Source organism: Ptychodera flava, chromosome 3 (assembly GCF_041260155.1).
Source record: "Ptychodera flava strain L36383 chromosome 3, AS_Pfla_20210202, whole genome shotgun sequence".
In the NCBI taxonomy this organism is placed as follows: Eukaryota; Metazoa; Hemichordata; class Enteropneusta; family Ptychoderidae; genus Ptychodera; species Ptychodera flava.
Window position 1 is genome coordinate 35,935,433 of NC_091930.1, and position 20,815 is coordinate 35,956,247.

At 35.8% G+C, this 20,815-nt stretch overlaps 2 protein-coding genes and 1 long non-coding RNA gene across 5 annotated transcripts; 2 read left to right on the plus strand and 1 right to left on the minus strand.

Annotated features, from left to right (window-relative positions):
- Positions 1–478: 478 nt before the first annotated feature.
- LOC139126402 (uncharacterized) lies at positions 479–6,486 on the plus strand. The gene is made up of 3 exons (XR_011550560.1): positions 479–917; positions 4,021–4,290; positions 6,271–6,486. It is a non-coding gene; the product is annotated as an uncharacterized lncRNA (long non-coding RNA).
- Positions 6,487–6,571: 85 nt separating this feature from the next.
- LOC139129898 (uncharacterized) lies at positions 6,572–12,935 on the plus strand. 2 transcript variants are annotated; one of them, XM_070695590.1, is made up of 6 exons: positions 6,572–7,148; positions 7,495–7,566; positions 7,974–8,048; positions 9,509–9,580; positions 10,755–10,826; positions 11,882–12,935. In XM_070695590.1, exons 1-6 carry the CDS (start codon positions 6,764–6,766, stop codon positions 12,400–12,402), a joined length of 1,197 nt encoding a protein of 398 aa, XP_070551691.1. In that variant the 5' UTR covers positions 6,572–6,763; the 3' UTR covers positions 12,403–12,935. The 2 variants fall into 2 exon arrangements, with proteins under 2 accessions (XP_070551691.1, XP_070551690.1); XM_070695589.1 differs by having other exon boundaries at positions 10,755–10,865; positions 11,882–12,705.
- Positions 12,837–20,245, minus strand: LOC139129899 (uncharacterized). Of its 2 annotated transcripts, XR_011551715.1 has the most exons (4): positions 19,867–20,245; positions 16,498–16,768; positions 14,221–14,509; positions 12,837–14,135 (listed from the first exon to the last, which is right to left on the minus strand). XR_011551715.1 is itself a non-coding variant. In XM_070695591.1 (2 exons), exons 1-2 carry the CDS (start codon positions 16,765–16,767, stop codon positions 13,817–13,819), a joined length of 963 nt encoding a protein of 320 aa, XP_070551692.1. In that variant the 5' UTR covers positions 16,768–17,080; the 3' UTR covers positions 13,080–13,816. The 2 variants fall into 2 exon arrangements, 1 of the variants encoding a protein (XP_070551692.1); XM_070695591.1 differs by lacking the exon at positions 19,867–20,245 and having other exon boundaries at positions 13,080–14,509; positions 16,498–17,080.
- Positions 20,246–20,815: the final 570 nt, after the last annotated feature.

Here is a 20,815-nt window from a genome sequence, read left to right on the forward strand (position 1 = left end):
CATGCAATTTGTTACGATAATTTTGATCCATCTACGTCAAAAGAAAAATAAGAAGACTGTTCATGTGATAAATATATAATCCCATGGTATTTTTCTCTGTTTGACGTCATCGTATACTCGTGTTTTTCGCGGAGCCGCACAACTTCTCGCCTTCGGCTCGAAGTTGTACGGCTCCGCGAAAAACACTCGTATACGATGACGTCAAACAGAGAAAAATACCATGGGATTATATATAAATATATATATATATATTATATATATATATATATATATATATTATATATATATATATATTAAACATGTATCGCACAAGCTTGAATAGTCTGGCAGAGACCCTGCGATTCGCGTTCTTCCCTGTTGGAACACGTGCGCGCCCTTCAGAGACGCGACGCGAATACTACGTTCAGACACACGGGACCAGAGTCGACCCCGGGGCGACCGAAGTAGAATGTTCTAAAACGCCAACATTTAGTACGCGTACACACACGATTTCGAATACCTGGCCCAACCTGGCCAAGGGTTGACCTAGATCAACGCCCTTTGACCTTTCAGATGTAAACAATAACGATGGCGAACTTGGGAGATCCAACCTTCTTTGTGTTGTTCCTGTTCTTTTTGAGATTTTTACGTTATAGGAGAAGAAAAACTTACTTGTCAGCGACGTTCCAATCTTTGTGACTATACTCAAAGTTTAATGTCAAGTGAGCGTGAACTCAAAAAGCGACATGTCTCTCTGCAGACGGCATACCGATACTTCAGATCTCGAAGTCAAACTTCGACACCGTTTCTCTTGAACTTGTTGTTCAAGAACCGGGTTGTGTCAATCGTACTCTATGGACACGTTTACGCAGCAGAACATGGTGGGAAGAGATAGTTCTTGGTTCATGGAGTGACACTGAATGGGTTGAAAACTTCAGGTAAGTATACAAGTTCAGTGCTTGTATATTTGCGTTTGTAAAACTGTTATTAGGTTTACTGTGCGTGTGCACTGATGATAGTCTGTCGGTCACATACTTTGGACACTTCATCATTGGCTGAAAATGAAGGAAATGCTTTGGATTTAATTTGGGATTGTTTGGTGGTATTGAATGATTCTGGACAGCATCTGAATGTAACTATAGTAAATTCGTGTCTTCAAAAGAATTTTTGTAGTGCACTCGTGCAGTGTACAGGTCCCTGCAAAGGTAACGCCATGGTTAAGTTCAAGATGGTTTTGATTCGCATGCTGTATCCATATAGCTAAATCCATGCTGTATCATTGTCAGTATGCATAGTGCTTGGGACGCCTTGTGACTTGTGGCAGTGGGAGTTAGAGCTGGTATGTATATACAGTGAAAGGTAATTCTTGATACTTGTATGATATTACTGGGTATATAACTACATTATATCATGTATAATGTATATGTGACTTTACGTTATTTTTTGTGCTACTTTACAATATAATTCCTGTTGCATCTGCAGAGTCTTGAAAGTACGATATTCTCTGAATGCTAAGGGACTTTTCAGAATTTATTTCAGGGGGAGGCTGGAGGATTTTCTATTTTCTGGGTGATGTTTTTCCATGCCCCCCCCTAGTAAAATTGTCGAAAAAATCTATGACCCCCCCTCATCTTTCCTGTTTTTTGGTTTTTGTTTTTTTCCATGGCCCACCCCTAATATATACATGCATGCTTACACACTAAGATGTATCCAGTCTTACAAGTTGCACAAACTGTAGTGGACATTCAATCGATGGTATAACAAAACATTTCAGAGTTATGTGACTATAAAAAGAATATTTTTGAAGGGACTGCAAGAGGCACACGTTTGGAAAGGCTAGCAATAAACATATCTGGTTGTAAATTTTTGAAGAAAAGTAAATAATAAAATATATATACTTATTTTGTTATGTCTCACTGATACATGTGATGCACACAAAGACAAGCACAGAAGTCAGTTGGAATGGTGAACAGAAAATCAGAGGAGCATATAATTGGCAAAGTGATATATATCTTTGTAATTTAATGTACATCATTTGCAGATATCCAGATATTTCTGGAAAGTGAGATGTACATGCACAAGTTCAGCATACATTTTCTTTTAATGATGCTGAATATTTGCAGACTCACGGTGAAAGTTTTAAACATTAGGAATTAAAATTGGGGAAAGCAACTAGTTTTTACTTTTCTCTTTTTTTTAAATTTGGTTGCCATATAAAAACCAAGTAGCTGCTATTGAAAGGAACAATGCTTCTAGGATACATTTTAGAACATTTCTTGAACAAAACACCTTATCCATAATATAAATTCATGTTATTCTTCTCATTCCATTCACAATCCAATGTTCATATTAAAACGCAGATAACCCTGTGTAAGTAAAAGTTCTCTTTTGTCAGCAGTATTTTTCAAAAATGACAGAGCATTCATACTTCAAATTTTTCTAACAAACTTTTATTTTTAAATAGTCGTAATGCACATATTTTCAGATGACAGGAACAATGCATGTTAATTTGTTTTGTTTGTTTGCCTTTTCTGCCAGTCGTTCACTGAGAAATCTTCGATTATACATGTACATATTAGAATGAATGTGACACAAAAGTATTAGCATCAATACACAATGTGTAAGCCTATCCACATTTCTCCTAGCTTCATACACACTGTGATCACTTCTTGAACTACAGGAAATTTCTTGTGTACACAATATGTCAACAATCTGACACCATAGCATTGATGCAGTGCCACATGATCTTCTGGATGCACATACAGGATTATTGGATTGATCAGAAACTCTGGGCAAATATTGAATTGATGTTTTTTTTCTTGGTCCCCTAAAAGCTTGAGGTATTTTTGTCTGCCCTCCCCCCCCCTAATTTTTCTTGGGGAAAATGGGTGGCTACCCTGAGAATCCTCCGTGCCAACCCCAGAAGTAAATTCTGAACTGTCCCTAAGAATGGACATTAATTTATTATGATATGAAGCTAATTAAGTTTCTGCAGTTGGTATATACAGAATCAATACACATATTTCAAGAAGTCCCAGTAACAGTAATTTTTGGGTATTTTTCAAATATTTTGTTCCATGATGATGTGTCAACTCCATATTGGCATTCAATACCCCATAGCTTGAAGGAATGCACAATCTTTGGAATCTCAACATCAAGTCCTGACTAGAATTCAATTTTCATCAACAATATTTCTGAATTGTATTATTCATAGCTTAATTGTTGGAATGTCATCTTGCTATAGGGTGCTTTTTGAGTCAGCATCCTTTTGTTCCACATTGTACTAGAGGCACTGTTGCATAAATGCACATAATTAAAAAAAAATATGTTTACGTTTTATGTTACACATATTTTAGTGAATTTCTGCAAAAGGAGAGTTCAGATTGCACTGAGTGGATTTTGACAGGGTTAACTTGACAAAGTTTTACTTTTGCGTTAGTATTCGATGAGAATGTGAAAATGTAGAAAATCAAGTATGGTGACCCCATCTTTTTTTTAATATTCAATTATTCTCATATGCAAGAATTCAAATATCCCTGATTAAGTCTCAAATCCAAAATCTTCAAATCCCCGTGAATTCTTCCAGCCCCTCCCCCCGTCACTGTTTTTGTGAATGCAACCCTTGCTAGTACATAAATGTTTTAGCTTTTGACTTTTCTGTGTCTAGGTCCAGACGTTGAGATAGGAGCAGTGACCTCATTGGACAAAGAGTCATACAATACAGTGTTCTCTGTGCATGGGATGTCTGGCATACAGATATGATGTTTTGTTTTCCGCCTATTTTTATTTTACAGGGGATATAGGTCTATTATAAGAAATGTGAATATTGATCATAAGTGGTGGTGACCTGTATGGCAACTGGTACATAGCCTTTGCTGCAAAGTATATTACAAACTGCATATGCATATTAAACTGCTCTGCCACAGGCTGCAATTGTCCATTGCATATTAGATTACCAAACTTTGTCCCTTTTCAAAATTTCAGTAACATCATTTCAAACAGTTTTGTATTAACTGTTTAATGTTTTCTCTTATATTGTAGGATGACAAAGGCTACGTTCAGGTATCTCTGTAATCGTTACATGAGAGAATTCATCGACTTCATACAAGGCTACGTTTAGCAATCAGTGTGGAGCAGCGTGTTGCAGTAACTCTATGGAGATTGAGTACAAATTGTGAGTACAGAACCATTTCACATCTCTTTGGAGTTGGGAGGTCAACAGTATGCGAAATATTCCGAGAAACTTGCCATGTGATCTGCGAAGTGCTACTGAATGAAGTCATCAAGTTACCCTCACAGCATAATATACAGGTTGGTTGCATATTGCCATTTTTGGAAATGTTTGATACTTTCGGTTAAAAACAATATTGTTCTCTGAAACCGACCAATAACCAACATCAAATGTCAAGCACAGAGTCCTTGATGCTATTTTTTGGTATGTTTAACAATTCTCTCAAATGGAAATGTTCTAGGATTGTAGGTTGCAGAGTGGCTGGAGCACCCTTACATGAATGAATCTTTTTGTCAATGTCTATGTGTACCAGAGAGGGAGTTTATATTATCAGTTAAGGATGTACGAGGGTAAAATTAAAAGTAATGTCATTTCTCTAAATTTTCCATTTTAGGATTCTCCTTTGTATTACAAAAATGTGTGATAAAATATAGGGGTCACCGCGCTCGTTGGTGAGATACATGTCCATGGATTTTGCCATTTAAGAGAAAAAATGCTGAGTCAGCATTTTTTCACCAATGCCTTTTCTATGGATGAAATAATTCAAAGCTGTTTATCTCAAAATTTAGCACCGTCACCATATCATTTTATTTGATCACTATTATTTATTTCTCTAGATTGAGCTTTATGCAAATTTTCATGAAAATGACAATAGTAGGAATTGATTTTCCAGCAAATTTCAATGTAATCCTATGGGAAGTGACAAATTTCACGCGTACCACTCCTACATCCTTAAGTGTTGTTATAAGCCTGTCTGTTTGTCTGACTGACTCTGCCTTTTATGTGTGTATTTATCTGTCCATGAGGCGCATTCTACCTTAATTATCACATGTTTTGAGTTTGTACGGATTCATCAACTGTGTAAGATGCACATATGTACATGATGTATATGTGCATACATGTATGCATGTATTTATCCACATATCATTTTGCATATGTATATTATTGTATACATGCATGCAATCACCAAAAGATGCTTTTCGGTCTTGTGAGAGGTATCACAAGACTTAGTTAAATTTGGCCCCAGCAATTGCTGTATCTTTTAGCATTATTTTGTGATTTTTCTTCCAAACTAAAAGAAGTTCGTTGGAATGTACGGTACTCATTGAGGGGTGTTTATGCAAGTATAATAAACGGTTCACTGGGACTGCATGTGCAATTTTGTGCAAGATAAATAATAAACGTTTGCCCAAATATAAAATGGCGCCCTCATGCAAATGAAGCAAAAGCACTGCACATCGTGCATATATGCATTGGAATCTTCACAGAAACAACAGAGTAGTCCAATATAACGCATAGTGCTGAATGTTTTGCACTGGGACACCATATGCTTTGTTTTCTTGTTGATATTACCAGTTTTTAAAAATGGCAGGAAATCATACTAACTGTTAAAATGTAAAATTACTCGTCCAATTTTTCAGTAGTAAAAGACTATATCCTTTATATTTATAGAATTTAAAGACCCCCCCCAAAAAAAATAGAAAGACTATTTTCAGGTCAACAAACTTCTTAATATACAGCTACAGGGGCTTTAATGACCATAGCAACAAGTTGCTAACCAAGTTGTCTGGTTGTGCTTGCATGAGAGTAGAATATAAACAACAGACAATATTAAGTTTGTCCTGTGTGTTTTTCCTTTGTCCCATCACATAGCGGTGTATCCATGCGAGATCTCAGAAGCTATATGCAGCTCAGAAAATGGTCTATTGAATCTGTGTTTGTTTGTCTGTATATAGTGAAGCTTTGAAAACTGCTGTTTCTGGTATTAATGGTGGACTGTGTTGCATGCTTGAAATTGAATCACTACATTTATCCCAGGAGGTTCCAATACAGTTGGTACTGCTTTATAGTGATTGATTAGTACTGTGATAGAGACCTACAGAGACCAAATATTACTTGATAAAGTGTCACAAAATGAAAAGTACAATTGGTTATTGCATAGTAGCAGCATTAAGTCTTCAAAAATTGCTTTCTTTGGTAACCTCAAAAGGCCTAGATTTGTTCAGGGCCTTAATTATAAATTAAATTATGTCAACCAATTCCTTTCCATCTCTCCTCAGAACATAGTGGATGGTTTTCGTGACAAATGGGGATTTCTACAAGTAATGGGTGCCATAGATGGATGTCACATTCCGATACTTGCACCAGAAGTAAACCCAACTGATTACTTTAACAGGAAGAGTTTTTATTCAATCGTACTCCAAGCAATATCAGATGATAATTATTGTTTCACAAATATATGTGTAGGTTGGGCTGGGAGTGTGCATGATGCGAGGGTTTTTGCCAACTAGTATGATGTTCAGACACGGAAAAACTCCCAGACTCTGGCCCTACCCAGGGTCGACCCTGGGCCTTTGTGAACGCTTTTGCCCGACCCTGAGTCGGCCACATTTCGCCCCGGCGCGGGAGGGGGGTTTAGGCCCAGGCAAAGAACTGCGCCCGGGACGCAAATGTCAATGTGAACGCGTTTATGCCCGACCTTGGTCCCAGATGACGCCCTCACAGTTGAATTATTAATTATTGACACCGTTTTGACCTGGGGTGACCGTGCAAATGTCAACAAACAACATGAATACGTCTGTGGTTGGCCGGGGCGTAAATTGGTCCACCGAGGAAGTACTTTGTCTGTTATCCATTTGGAAAGATGACATTGTACAAAACCTGATGGAAGGAACGTCAAAAAACAGACTAGCTTTTACTATGGTGTCGGAGAAGATGAAAGAAAACGGATTTGGGAGAAGTGCCGACCAGTGCCGCCGGAAAATGAAACATCTTAAGTTTGAGTACAAAAAAGTGTGCGACAACAATAGAACAAGTGGTAAAAGTCGTAAAACTTGCCCATTTTATGATGAATTGTCGGATATATTAGGTGACAGACCGGCGATCAACCCGAACCCAGAATCCGTCATCGATAGCGCAGTTGATCAACTTGATCAAGGTAAGGATAAAGCGCGCCGGCCGGCACCGGTGCAAATCACAAATTGTCGTCTGCTACATGAGTGTGGTAAAGTTGCTGCGATTTTGATGTCTATACAGGAGATTTTTACGTGATTAATAAAACGTTAAAGTTTTAATTATAAAATCGATTACTTTTTCATATATCAAGAAATTTTCAAATCATAAACACAAGAAAAAGACATTGCACCGATCTATTAGACCTCTTCCGATGATGTTTGGATATATGCGGACATTTCTTCAGAAATTGTAATATCAAAGCAATCATATGACATAGGAATATTGATCATAGAGTATGTTAAATTTTAATGACCATTTTTTTTCCTTAGACATGGAGGAGTCACTGGTGGATTCTGGTCCTGAATCGGACAATGAAGATTTAGATAGACATCGTGTTGCAGGTAAGAATGCTGCTGGTATTTGGTTGATACACTGAGAAATTTGTATTGTTAAAGACACTTTTGCTATCCCTGGGATCGCCTTTGTTCTAAGATGTACGAGGATTATGGACTTATGATAGCCTTTTGTTTTTAATAATGTTGAAATTGTAACTTTAATAGTAGGTATATTTTCTGATGATACAGTCTGGCGCCAACACAGGTCTTAATAGCTCTTTGTCACTGTAAACAACTGGCACAGAATTGAAGTAAATATAGCAATACTGTTAACAAAAATAAAATCATAAAATATTGTTTGCCACTATCATTCTAATTCACAATAAAATTGATATGATTTTTCCTCGTTGTGCATTGTATCTAGTTAAAATGTTTCATTTATTTTATTTTTTTAAAATATTATTATTTCATAGAGCATACTCGACCTTTGAAGAAACGCAGAGTGGAACAACCAGGCTCAGAAATGGAAAATCAAGACAGTGATAAAGGTTTGGACATGTATAATTGTTTGTGATATGAAAATCAAAGAGAAGTAGATTTGGTTTTCTCTAGGTTGATGAATGAATGTAAGGTCTGAGTACTTTTGGGTGGTTTCCCAGGATCTTTGTTCTGTATGTCAACTCCATATTCCCATTCCATTCTCTATAACACGGTAGAATGCCCAATCTTTGCAAGAAATTGAAAACAACCCAGTGCAAGACATTCTATATACGATTCATATGTGATAAGGGACTGGTCAGTTTCTTCGGCCGGGGGGGGGGGCGCGGTGGATTATTTTTTGCCGACGTCAAAAAGTGGCTGACCCCCCCTATTCCAAATTTTGAAAACAGGGTGATCCCCCCTATTCCAAATTTCGAAACAGGGTGACCCCCCCCCCCCGGCGCGCGACATAGGTAAAACAAAAGGTGGACATAAATTTTATATATATATATATACACATATATATATATATATATATATATATATATATATATATATATATATATATATATATATGTATATATATATATTACATTTTACATATATTTATATTTTAAATAGTCATTCTATGTTTTAATGAAATTGTTGACATGTCAGTTGTAAGATAGGAATTTCAAAGTGTCAACCTTAAAGTTTGAATACAGTTCATTTGAATGAGCTGTATTTTGAATGAGCTGTGAATGTATTTCACACTTTCTATGCTCAACCAGATGTCCTGAACTGTTGTACAGAAATGGATGTCAATCATTAATATCAAAGAGGAAAAAGCAGTGAATCAAAAACTTTGATGGGTTTTAAGACTTGCCAACCATCCAATTAAATCTACTGAGGAGCCATAGAGAGATTTTTTAGCCAAATCTGATGTGTACAGTGTCTGAGAGGACCTTTCCTTGTAACATTGAAACCATAAAAGCACAGCTAATAATGACAAAATCTGCCTTTTTAACTGTTATTTTGTTCATAAAAAAGCATCTTTCTACAGAAAACCTGTGACACAAAGGAAAATAATTGCATCAATGAGAAGGATAGATATCTTGTCATTTTTCTATCTCTAAAATAAGTCACTGTTTCAAATATATATTGTGACATATTTGTGCATGTTGCTTTCTCATACTGAATTCTCATAGAGAGAACAGAAAGGTATCAGGATTTGTCATCCTTTTCATATGAAATGCAGATTTCATAATGGAACATTTTCACTTAGCAAACATCATGATATCTCTGATTTATTAAAGTATGGCGCCCGAAGGGCACGCCGAAAATATGAAACATCCTGATGAGCCTGTCAAAATTCAAAAACACACTGACCCCCCATTGGGCATTTCAAACATGGTGACCCCCCCCCTATCACCAAAGTCAAAAACAGGATGACACCCCCCATGAATCCACCGCCCCCCCCACCAGGCTGAAGAAACTGACCAGTCCCTAAAGACTAAATTTTCATGTTGATTCCTTGTTCAATTTATAGTGCTTACCGGTGACAATGACTGTAGCCCTGATAAGGGATCCACAGATGGTGATTTGCAACAGACACAACAAGGTTAGTTATATATATGTATAAATGATTTCTGATTAACTCCTCTATGTGGTCTTTTGAAAACCCTAACAATACTTGTGAATTGTTCACCTCATAAAACACACACTTAATGAAATGCCAAATGTTTAGCTTCTCAAGAGATGTGTATAAGCAGCAATGTTATTGTTGAAAATGAAATTGTAGTGTAGATCTGAATTCATTTGTAAAAGATAACAACTACTGTTAATCATACATATTACAAGTTTATGTTCAGTATCCAAAGTCTGCGTATATCATAATGACATAGTGAGTGAAATAAAATGTGTAGTTAAGCAAACAAATATACTCAAAAAATTGCAAAAGGTTACAGATATAGGGGGTTTAATTTCTGCTTGACTTTAGATCACTTGCAACCATGCCAACAATAAACTATTAAGGGGACATGTAGCTATAATTTTTTATGACTTTGCTGTGTGTGTTAAGTAATCTCTTGTTTCCCCCTTAATTAATTAATTAATTAATTAATTAATTAATAATTAATTAATTAATTAATTAATCAATTAATTAATTAATTAATTAATTAATTAATTAATTAATTAATTAATTAATTAATTAATTAATTAATTAATGTCCAGTTTTCTGTTAAACATCTGATTCACTGTTATTATATACAGTAGAGTGTGGGTACTCCATACTGTAAAGTTCAAGGGACAAAGTCAGCCATTTTTCATGATTTTGTATGATGCAAGATAATTAATTCATTTTCACGATGGTTTCATTTAGTGTGTCTAAAACTGGGGTCAAATATATGCATGGTCACCAAGTCATTCAGTGTCTTTCAACATGTTTAACAATATAAGTAGTATCTTGTATCAAACAAAATTCACAAAAAATGGGCGACTTTGTCCCTTCCATTTGTCAACAGAGCAGTGCTGACTGTACACTCTGAGCCTGTTCACAAGATGAACATTGAACATTTTAATATACTGTAAACAAAAGAACAAGGATTGTAGTTAAAACACACTGCAAATATCATCAAGAGTTACAATTAATATCCCTTTCAACTGTAGTTTGATGAACACAAAATGTTGTGTGATCTTTACATAATTACTGAGCACACACTGTATCCCTTCAGTAGCACTTGTTATATGCAATGTACACCATAAAAAATATTTTCGCTTTTTCTTCTTTTTCTTAGTGACACACGAGAACAAGAGTAGAACCCCAAGCCCAGAAGATAGACCAAAATGTGGTTCTGAACAGAGGCGAGGTTTGTGGCTTGTTGCTGCCTTCAAACAATTCATGTTCAGTAAATATTTAAATTAACAATTAATTAACATGATACTGCATAGAGTGTTTGTTCAACGTTAAAGCAATGTGAGCTCAACATCTGTGCCAAGTTCATAAAATTTGATAAACTGTTTCTCGACATATCAGCCTAATTACAAAAATTAATTAAATATGCAAATCAGAAGTTAATTGACATGATATTTCTACATAGCTTTGCATGCCACAACATTACTGGAAGATCAACATCTGTGCCACATTTCATTAAATTTGATGCAGCATTTCTAGACATATCATACTAATTATAAAAGTTCATCAAGTATGCAAATTTGCAATTAATTGACATGATACTGCTTAATGTCTTCACACGGTATTACAGTACTGAGAGATCAACATCTGTACCATGTTTCATCAAATTTGACGCAGTGGTTCTGGAGATAGCCCACTAATTAGGAAAGTTCATTAAATATGCAAATTAGCAATTATTTCACATGACACTGCTAAGTGTCTTTGTACACTATTATGAATCAGTGTTAAAGATTTGTGCCATCTTAATTACAAAAATGCATCAAATTTGATAATTAGCAATAAACTGATGCAATACTGACATTTCTCATTGTGTGCTATCAGAGATCTGTGCAACAAGCATCTTTACAAAGTTTAATGAAATTTAGTGCAGTTGCTCTACAAATAGAGCTTTTTCAAACAGTCATTGTCAATGACATACTCCCATTACTCTTTAAATAAAATGGCCGTCACATGGCTATTTTGGATCGGATCACAATCAACATGCATATGTATGACAAAGGGACTAATCCTTTTACCAAGTTTGAAAGGAATCCCTCCAGGCATCTCTGAGATATCTGTGTGAATGGATGGATGCACACACTGAAATGACCAACATATAAGTCCCCTGGATGGTGTCTGTTGGGACTAATGAGCACTGGTTGAAACTCTATCTGTTAGAACAAAATTAATCTCAAACCAAGAGAATATCAAAACAGACTGACTTTGCCCCTTTTATCATTATCTCAACAGAAATTCGATTGAAAAAAAGAGGTGAACGAGATTCAAAGTTGCAAAAAGTAATGGAAAAATGTATGGAAAGACATCTTCTACATGAACAGAAACGTGATAAAAAGTATGACGAGTATGAACGGAAGAGAGAAGAGAGAGAGGCTGAATATGAAAGAATCCGTCAAGAGGAAAGACGAAGGATGCTAGATTTAGAAGAGCGAAGATTAACATTTGAACGAGAACAACAAGAGTTGAATAGACGCCATGAAATGAATATGTTTAATATGTTTTTTCAGTTCCTTCACCGAGAACACAATGCAACATATTACAATCCAAACACACAGACAGAATACATGCCTCCACCTACACCTCAGACACAGTATGCAACTCCCCCATCACACACACAGTCATCAACATTTGTTGCACCACACATCCAAAGAAATACAGTCAGATATATGGCACAGCCACCATCTACACAGAATGACAATATTCTTAGTGACAGTATCCTATCTGATTCTGTTAATATAATAACCAATAAATAGAAGAAAGTCACTGAATTTGTGTAGGTTTGAAATGGAAAGTTGATTGTATGATTTGTCTTCCCTTTGGAAATGAGTTTATGCAGAAATTAGTTGAGAGAGTTCAGTTTGGCTTTAGCTCACTTTCATATGTGGTTTAGATTAGTATGAAATCCTTATGTGACAGAAAAATAAATCCAAATTACTGGGATTGCAAAAATTGTTTGTTCAAAATTGGTAATTGTAATCGTTTAAAAAGTTGTCCACTGTAGTAAAGTAAGTTGTTGAAAGAGTAAACTTTTTAATAAATTACATAACCTTCAATGAATTTCATACCAGTAGTTACCAGTATTTTTGTTCATTTTCCATTTTCCCTGTAAGTTGTTCTTTGCAGTAAATGTTAATGGTTTCTGTGAAGCAGATTAATAGGTCAAGAAATGTAAAAAAAACATACAAATGTTATCTTTACAAGATTTATTGGCATATTTAAAATTTCAGATTGTGTTATTATCAAGCAATATAACATTCGGTAATAAATATGAATAAATAGAAATAAATATTAAAAGCTGTATAGAATGTATTGTTCTATCTTTTCTTTGGTAAATAATTTACTTTTATCACAAGCAGTAATAGTACAGAGTTATTAAAATGCTGGTCAAAATTATACCTAAAAAATTTCATAGAAATCTGAAAGAATATTTGACCAAATGTGACAAAAATTGTTTGCAAATCACAAATACACAAATTTCACAAAAATCTCACAATATCTGATTTAAGTCACCCAAGAGAACATGCATATACCGGTATTTCATGTCAATATGACATGTGATTTCAGAGAAAACAATGTTAACCAAAAATGGCAAAAAATTGCCCTAAACATACAAATGTGAACATTTCTCAAAAAATTTACATTGTCTCAATCAGGTAACCCTACCAAAGTTCAAAGCAATCAGACAAGCGGTTTCAGAGAAATGATTTTCCATCAAAAATTGGCAATACTTGCCCAAAAACTGGAATATGCAAATTTAAAAAAATTCTACATTGTCTTATTCAAGTCAGCCATGGGAATATGCGTACCAAATTTCAAATCAATCAAACAAGTTGTTTCAGAGCCCAAAACTGTAAATGAGCAAATTTTACTGAGATTTTATATCATCGAACATAGGTAATTATCACTGACAAAGAGCAAACAGACGATGGACTTTGACCAAAAATATCAAAAAAGGAAATTAGGCTAAAATTCACAAGGCTTAATTTCCAACACAAGGCGATATGTACTTGGTCCACTGAAAATATGGACTGTGTTATAAAATGTATAGTCTACAGCTATCTGCAAAACTGATGAATTGCTTTTGTCATTTACATAGTGTTATAATGTACAAATAGCATTACTATTGTTGAAAATTGAACTCGAGACCAGCTGTTGAATACTGGATATTTAAACATTCTGAAAATGCTCCATAATGGCATGTCTAACGACTGTACCAGTGATGTCATCTGGTACATTGGCTTGGTCATCTGGCCCTTCAAACTCTCCAATTCCTTGTAACCATCTATCATTGAATGGATTACGATGTTGTTCACAAAGATTATGCAACACACAACAAGCTGAAATTACAGTTGGCATAATATCTAACTTACAGTCATTTCGTTTCAGTAAACACCTCCACCTTCCTTTAAGTCTACCAAATGCATTCTCAATAACCATTCTTGCACTACTCAATCTCTTGTTGAACTGATTTTGTTGAGAAGTCAACCTGCCACTATCATAGAACGGTTTCATCAAATTTGGGAGCAATGGATAAGCAGGGTCACCCAGCAGTACCAACGGTACATCAACACCTGAGAAAGGTGTCATATTTGGGAAGAAGCTACTGTGTTGCAGTTTTCTAAAAATGCTTGAGTTGGCAAAAGCCCTCGCATCATGCACACTCCCAGCCCAACCTACACATATATTTGTGAAACAATAATTATCATCAGATACTGCTTGGAGTACGACTGAATAAAAGCTCATCCTGTTGAAGTAATCAGTTTGGTTTACTTCTGGTGCAAGTATCGGAATGTGACATCCATCTATGGCACCCATTACTTGTGGAAATCCCCATTTGTCACGAAAACCATCCACTATGTTCTGAGGAGAGATGGAAAGGAATTGGTCGACATAATTTAATTTATAATTAAGGCCCTGAACAAATCTAGGCCTTTTGAGGTTACCAAAGAAAGCAATTTTTGAAGACTTAATGCTGCTACTATGCAATAACCAATTGTACTTTTCATTTTGTGACACTTTATCAAGTAACACCGGTATTTGGTCTCTATAGGTCTCTATCACAGTACTAATCAATCACTATAAAGCAGTACCAACTGTATTGGAACCTCCTGGGATAAGTGTAGTGATTCAATTTCAAGCATGCAACACAGTCCACCATTAATACCAGAAACAGCAGTTTTCGAAGCTTCACTATATACAGACAAACAAACATAGATTCAATAGACCATTTTCTGAGCTGCAGATAGCTTCTGAGATCTCGCATGGATACACCGCTATGTGATGGGACAAAGGAAAAACACACAGGACAAGCTTAATATTGTCTGTTGTTTATATTCTACTCTCATGCAAGCGCAACCAGACAACTTGGTTAGCAACCTGTTGCTATGGTCATTAAAGCCCCTGTAGCTGTAATTTAAGAAGTTTGTTGACCTGAAAATAGTCTTTCTATTTTTTTGGGGGGGGTCTTTAAATTCTATAAATATAAAGGATATAGTCTTTTACTACTGAAAAATTGGACGAGTAAATTTAATTTTAACAGTTAGTATGATTTCCTGCCATTTTTAAAAACTGGTAATATCAACAAGAAAACAAAGCATATGGTGTCCCAGTGGAAAACATTCATCACTTTGCATTATATTGGACTACTCTGTTGTTTCTGTGAAGATTCCAATGCATATATGCACGATGTGCAGTGCTTTGCTTCATTTGCATGAGGGCGCCATTTTATATTTGGGCAAACGTTTATTATTTATCTTGCACAAAATTGCACATGCAGTCCCAGTGAACCGTTTATTATACTTGCATAAACACCCCTCAATGAGTACCGTACATTCCAACGAACTTCTTTTAGTTTGGAAGAAAAAATCACAAAAATAATGCTAAAAGATACAGCAATTGCTGGGGCCAAATTTAACTAAGTCTTGTGATACCTCTCACAAGACCGAAAAAGCATCTTTTGGTGATTGCATGCATGTATACAATAATATACATATGCAAAATGATATGTGGATAAATACATGCATACATGTATGCACATATACATCATGTACATATGTGCATCTTACACAGTTGATGAATCCGTACAAACTCAAAACATGTGATAATTAAGGTAGAATGCGCCTCATGGACAGATAAATACACACATAAAAGGCAGAGTCAGTCAGACAAACAGACAGGCTTATAACAACACTTAAGGATGTAGGAGTGGTACGCGTGAAATTTGTCACTTCCCATAGGATTACATTGAAATTTGCTGGAAAATCAATTCCTACTATTGTCATTTTCATGAAAATTTGCATAAAGCTCAATCTAGAGAAATAAATAATAGTGATCAAATAAAATGATATGGTCACCGTGCTAAATTTTGAGATAAACAGCATTGAATTATTTCATCCGTGTACAAAATGCATTGGTGAAAAAATGCTGACTCAGCATTTTTTCTCTGAAATGGCAAAATCCATGGACATGTATCTCACAAACGAGCGCGGTGACCCCTATATTTTATCACACATTTTTGTAATACAAAGGAGAATCCTAAATGGAAAATTTAGAGAAATGACATTACTTTTAATTTTACCCCTCGTACATCCTTAACTGATGATATAAACTCCCTCTCTGGTACACATAGACATTGACAAAAAGATTCATTCATGTAAGGGTGCTCCAGCCACTCTGCAACCTACAATCCTAGAACATTTCCATTTGAGAGAATTGTTAAACATACCAAAAAATAGCATCAAGGACTCTGTGCTTGACATTTGATGTTGGTTATTGGTCGGTTTCAGAGAACAATATTGTTTTTTAACCGAAAGTATCAAACATTTCAAAAATGGCAATATGCAACCAACCTGTATATTATGCTGTGAGGGTAACTTGATGACTTCATTCAGTAGCACTTCGCAGATCACATGGCAAGTTTCTCGGAATATTTCGCATACTGTTGACCTCCCAACTCCAAAGAGATGTGAAATGGTTCTGTACTCACAATTTGTACTCAATCTCCATAGAGTTACTGCAACACGCTGCTCCACACTGATTGCTAAACGTAGCCTTGTATGAAGTCGATGAATTCTCTCATGTAAACGATTACAGAGATACCTGAACGTAGCCTTTGTCATCCTACAATATAAGAGAAAACATTAAACAGTTAATACAAAACTGTTTGAAATGATGTTACTGAAATTTTGAAAAGGGACAAAGTTTGGTAATCTAATATGCAATGGACAATTGCAGCCTGTGGCAGAGCAGTTTAATATGCATATGCAGTTTGTAATATACTTTGCAGCAAAGGCTATGTACCAGTTGCCATACAGGTCACCACCACTTATGATCAATATTCACATTTCTTATAATAGACCTATATCCCCTGTAAAATAAAAATAGGCGGAAAACAAAACATCATATCTGTATGCCAGACATCCCATGCACAGAGAACACTGTATTGTATGACTCTTTGTCCAATGAGGTCACTGCCTCCTATCTCAACGTCTTGACCTAGACACAGAAAAGTCAAAAGCTAAAACATTTATGTACTAGCAAGGGTTGCATTCACAAAAACAGTGACGGGGGGAGGGGCTGGAAGAATTCACGGGGATTTGAAGATTTGGATTTGAGACTTAATCAGGGATATTTGAATTCTTGCATATGAGAATAATTGAATATTAAAAAAAAGATGGGGTCACCATACTTGATTTTCTACATTTTCACATTCTCATCGAATACTAACGCAAAAGTAAAACTTTGTCAAGTTAACCCTGTCAAAATCCACTCAGTGCAATCTGAACTCTCCTTTTGCAGAAATTCACTAAAAATATGTGTAACATAAAACGTAAACATATTTTTTTTTAATTATGTGCATTTATGCAACAGTGCCTCTAGTACAATGTGGAACAAAAAGGATGCTGACTCAAAAAGCACCCTATAGCAAGATGACATTCCAACAATTAAGCTATGAATATATACAATTCAGAAATATTGTTGATGAAAATTGAATTCTAGTCAGGACTTGATGTTGAGATTCCAAAGATTGTGCATTCCTTCAAGCTATGGGGTATTGAATGCCAATATGGAGTTGACACATCATCATGGAACAAAATATTTGAAAAATACCCAAAAATTACTGTTACTGGGACTTCTTGAAATATGTGTATTGATTCTGTATATACCAACTGCAGAAACTTAATTAGCTTCATATCATGATAAATTAATGTCCATTCTTAGGGACAGTTCAGAATTTACTTCTGGGGGTGGCACGGAGGATTCTCAGGGTAGCCATCCATTTTCCCCAAGAAAAATTAGGGGGGGAAGGGCAGACAAAAATACCTCAAGCTTTTAGGGGACCAAGAAAAAAAACATCAATTCAATATTTGCCCAGAGTTTCTGATCAATCCAATAATCCTGTATGTGCATCCAGAAGATCATGTGGCACTGCATCAATGCTATGGTGTCAGATTGTTGACATATTGTGTACACAAGAAATTTCCTGTAGTTCAAGAAGTGATCACAGTGTGTATGAAGCTAGGAGAAATGTGGATAGGCTTACACATTGTGTATTGATGCTAATACTTTTGTGTCACATTCATTCTAATATGTACATGTATAATCAAAGATTTCTCAGTGAACGACTGGCAGAAAAGGCAAACAAACAAAACAAATTAACATGCATTGTTTCCTGTCATCTGAAAATATGTGCATTACGACTATTTAAAAATAAAAGTTTGTTAGAAAAATTTGAAGTATGAATGCTTTGTCATTTTTGAAAAATACTGCTGACAAAAAGAGAACTTTTACTTACACAGGGTTATCTGCGTTTTAATATGAACATTTGATTGTGAATGGAATGAGAAGAATAGCATGAATTTATATTATGGATAAGGTGTTTTGTTCAAGAAATGTTCTAAAATGTTCCTAGAAGCATTGTTCCTTTCAATGGCAGCTACTTGGTTTTATATGGCAACCAAATTTAAAAAAAAGAGAAAAGTAAAAACTAGTTGGCTTTCCCCAATTTTAATTCCTAATGTTTAAAACTTTCACCGTGAGTCTGCAAATATTCAGCATCATTAAAAGAAAATGTATGCTGAACTTGTGCATGTACATCTCACTTTCCAGAAATATCTGGATATCTGCAAATGATGTACCATTAAATTTCAAAGATATATATCACTTGCCAATTATATGCTCCTCTGATTTTCTGTTCACCATTTCCAACTGACTTCTGTGCTTGTCTTTGTGTGCATCACATGTATCAGTGAGACATAACAAAAGAAGTATATTTATTTTATTATTTACTTTTCTTCAAAAATTTACAACCAGATATGTTTATTGCTAGCCTTTCCAAACGTGTGCCTCTTGCAGTCCCTTCAAAAATATTCTTTTTATAGTCACATAACTCTGAAATGTTTTGTTATACCATCGATTGAATGTCCACTACAGTTTCTGCAACTTGTAAGACTGGATACATCTTAGTGTGTAAGCATGCATGTATATATTAGGGGTGGGCCATGGAAAAAAAACAAAAACCAAAAACAGGAAAGATGAGGGGGGTCATAGATTTTTTCGACAATTTTACTAGGGGGGGGGCATGGAAAAACATCACCCAGAAAATAGAAAATCCTCCAGCCTCCCCCTGAAATAAATTCTGAAAAGTCCCTTAGCATTCAGAGAATATCGTACTTTCAAGACTCTGCAGATGCAACAGGAATTATATTGTAAAGTAGCACAAAAAATAACGCAAAGTCACATATACATTATACATGATATAATGTAGGTATATACCCGGTAATATCATATATCAAGAATTTACCTTTCACTGTATATACACACCATCTTTAACTCCCACTGCCACAAGTCACAAGGCGTCCCAAGCACTAATGCATACTGGCAATGATACAGCATGGATATAGCTCTCGGAATCAAAACCATCTTGAACTTAACCATGGCGTTACCTTTGCAGGGACCTGTACACTGCACGAGTGCACTACAAAAATTCTTTTGAAGACACGAATTTACTATAGTTACATTCAGATGCTGTCCAGAATCATTCAATACCACCAAACAATCCCAAATTAAATCCAAAGCATTTCATTCATGTTCAGCCAACGATGAAGTGTCCAAAGTATGTCTATTTTTTACATCCATTGACAGACTATCATCAGTGCACGCGCACAGTAAACCTAATACAGTTTTACAACGTAAATATACAAGCATTGTATACTTACCTGAAGTTTTCAACCCATTCAGTGTCACTCAGTGAACCAAGAACTATTTCTTCCCACCATGTTCTGCTCCGTAAACGTGTCCATATAATACGATTGACAGAACCCGGTTCTTGAACAATCAGGTTCAAGAGAAACGGTGTCGAAGTTTGACTTCGAGATCTGAAGTATCGGTATGCCGTCTGCAGAGAGACATGTCGCTTTTTGAGTTCACGCTCACTTGACATTAAACTTTGAGTATAGTCACAAAGATTGGAACGTCGCTGACAAGTAAGTTTTCTTCTCCTATAACGTAAAAATCTCAAAAAGAACAGGAACAACACAAACAAGGTTGGATCTTCAAAGTTCGCTATCTTTATTGTTTACACCTGAAAGGTCAAAGAGCATAAATCTAGGTCAAACCTGGGCCAGGTATTCGAAATCGTGTGTGTACGCGTACCAAATGTTGGCGTTTTAGAATATTCTACTCCGGTCGCCCTGGGTCGACTCTGGTCCCATGTGTCTGAACGTTGTACTAGGGTCTGGACGTTCTTGCAAGCGACCGGTCGGATTTCTGCCTGATCCGGGTACTTTATAGAACTCCACACATCCGTTAATCAAAACAAAAATGACAGGTAGCATAGCCAAATAAAATGAAAAATGAAAAATAAAAACATACCGCGTATATAGGTCTACCAGCTACTAGTATATATTCTCTCCGCCCAGTTAGATAGGTTTTTCTTTTGACGTCACTACCCTTATGAATATTCATATACTTGCAAGAACGGACAGTCGCTGTGTCTGGCAGCGCGTGCTCACAGCTGCACAGCCTTCGAATGCAGGCCCATCGCGGCGCGCACAAAACAAGGCACAGCGACTGTGGAGAGTCTAAAGCTTGAACTGCGTCAGTGTGTTACTGTTGCTACCACCCCCATTATCTCTAGTATTAGTATTGCACACTGAAAAAACGGAA

Bases quoted from the DNA above. Each gene is read 5' to 3' on its own strand.
- LOC139129898 (XM_070695589.1), top strand. From the start codon at position 6,764: ATGTCAACAAACAACATGAATACGTCTGTGGTTGGCCGGGGCGTAAAT. The intron at 7,567-7,973 runs GTAAGAATGCTG...ATTATTTCATAG, and splicing joins AGATAGACATCGTGTTGCAG to AGCATACTCGACCTTTGAAG. The intron at 8,049-9,508 runs GTTTGGACATGT...TTCAATTTATAG, and splicing joins AAATCAAGACAGTGATAAAG to TGCTTACCGGTGACAATGAC.
- LOC139129899 (XM_070695591.1), bottom strand. From the start codon at position 16,767: ATGACAAAGGCTACGTTCAGGTATCTCTGTAATCGTTTACATGAGAGA. The intron at 14,510-16,497 runs GTTGGTTGCATA...ATCTCTCCTCAG, and splicing joins CCTCACAGCATAATATACAG to AACATAGTGGATGGTTTTCG.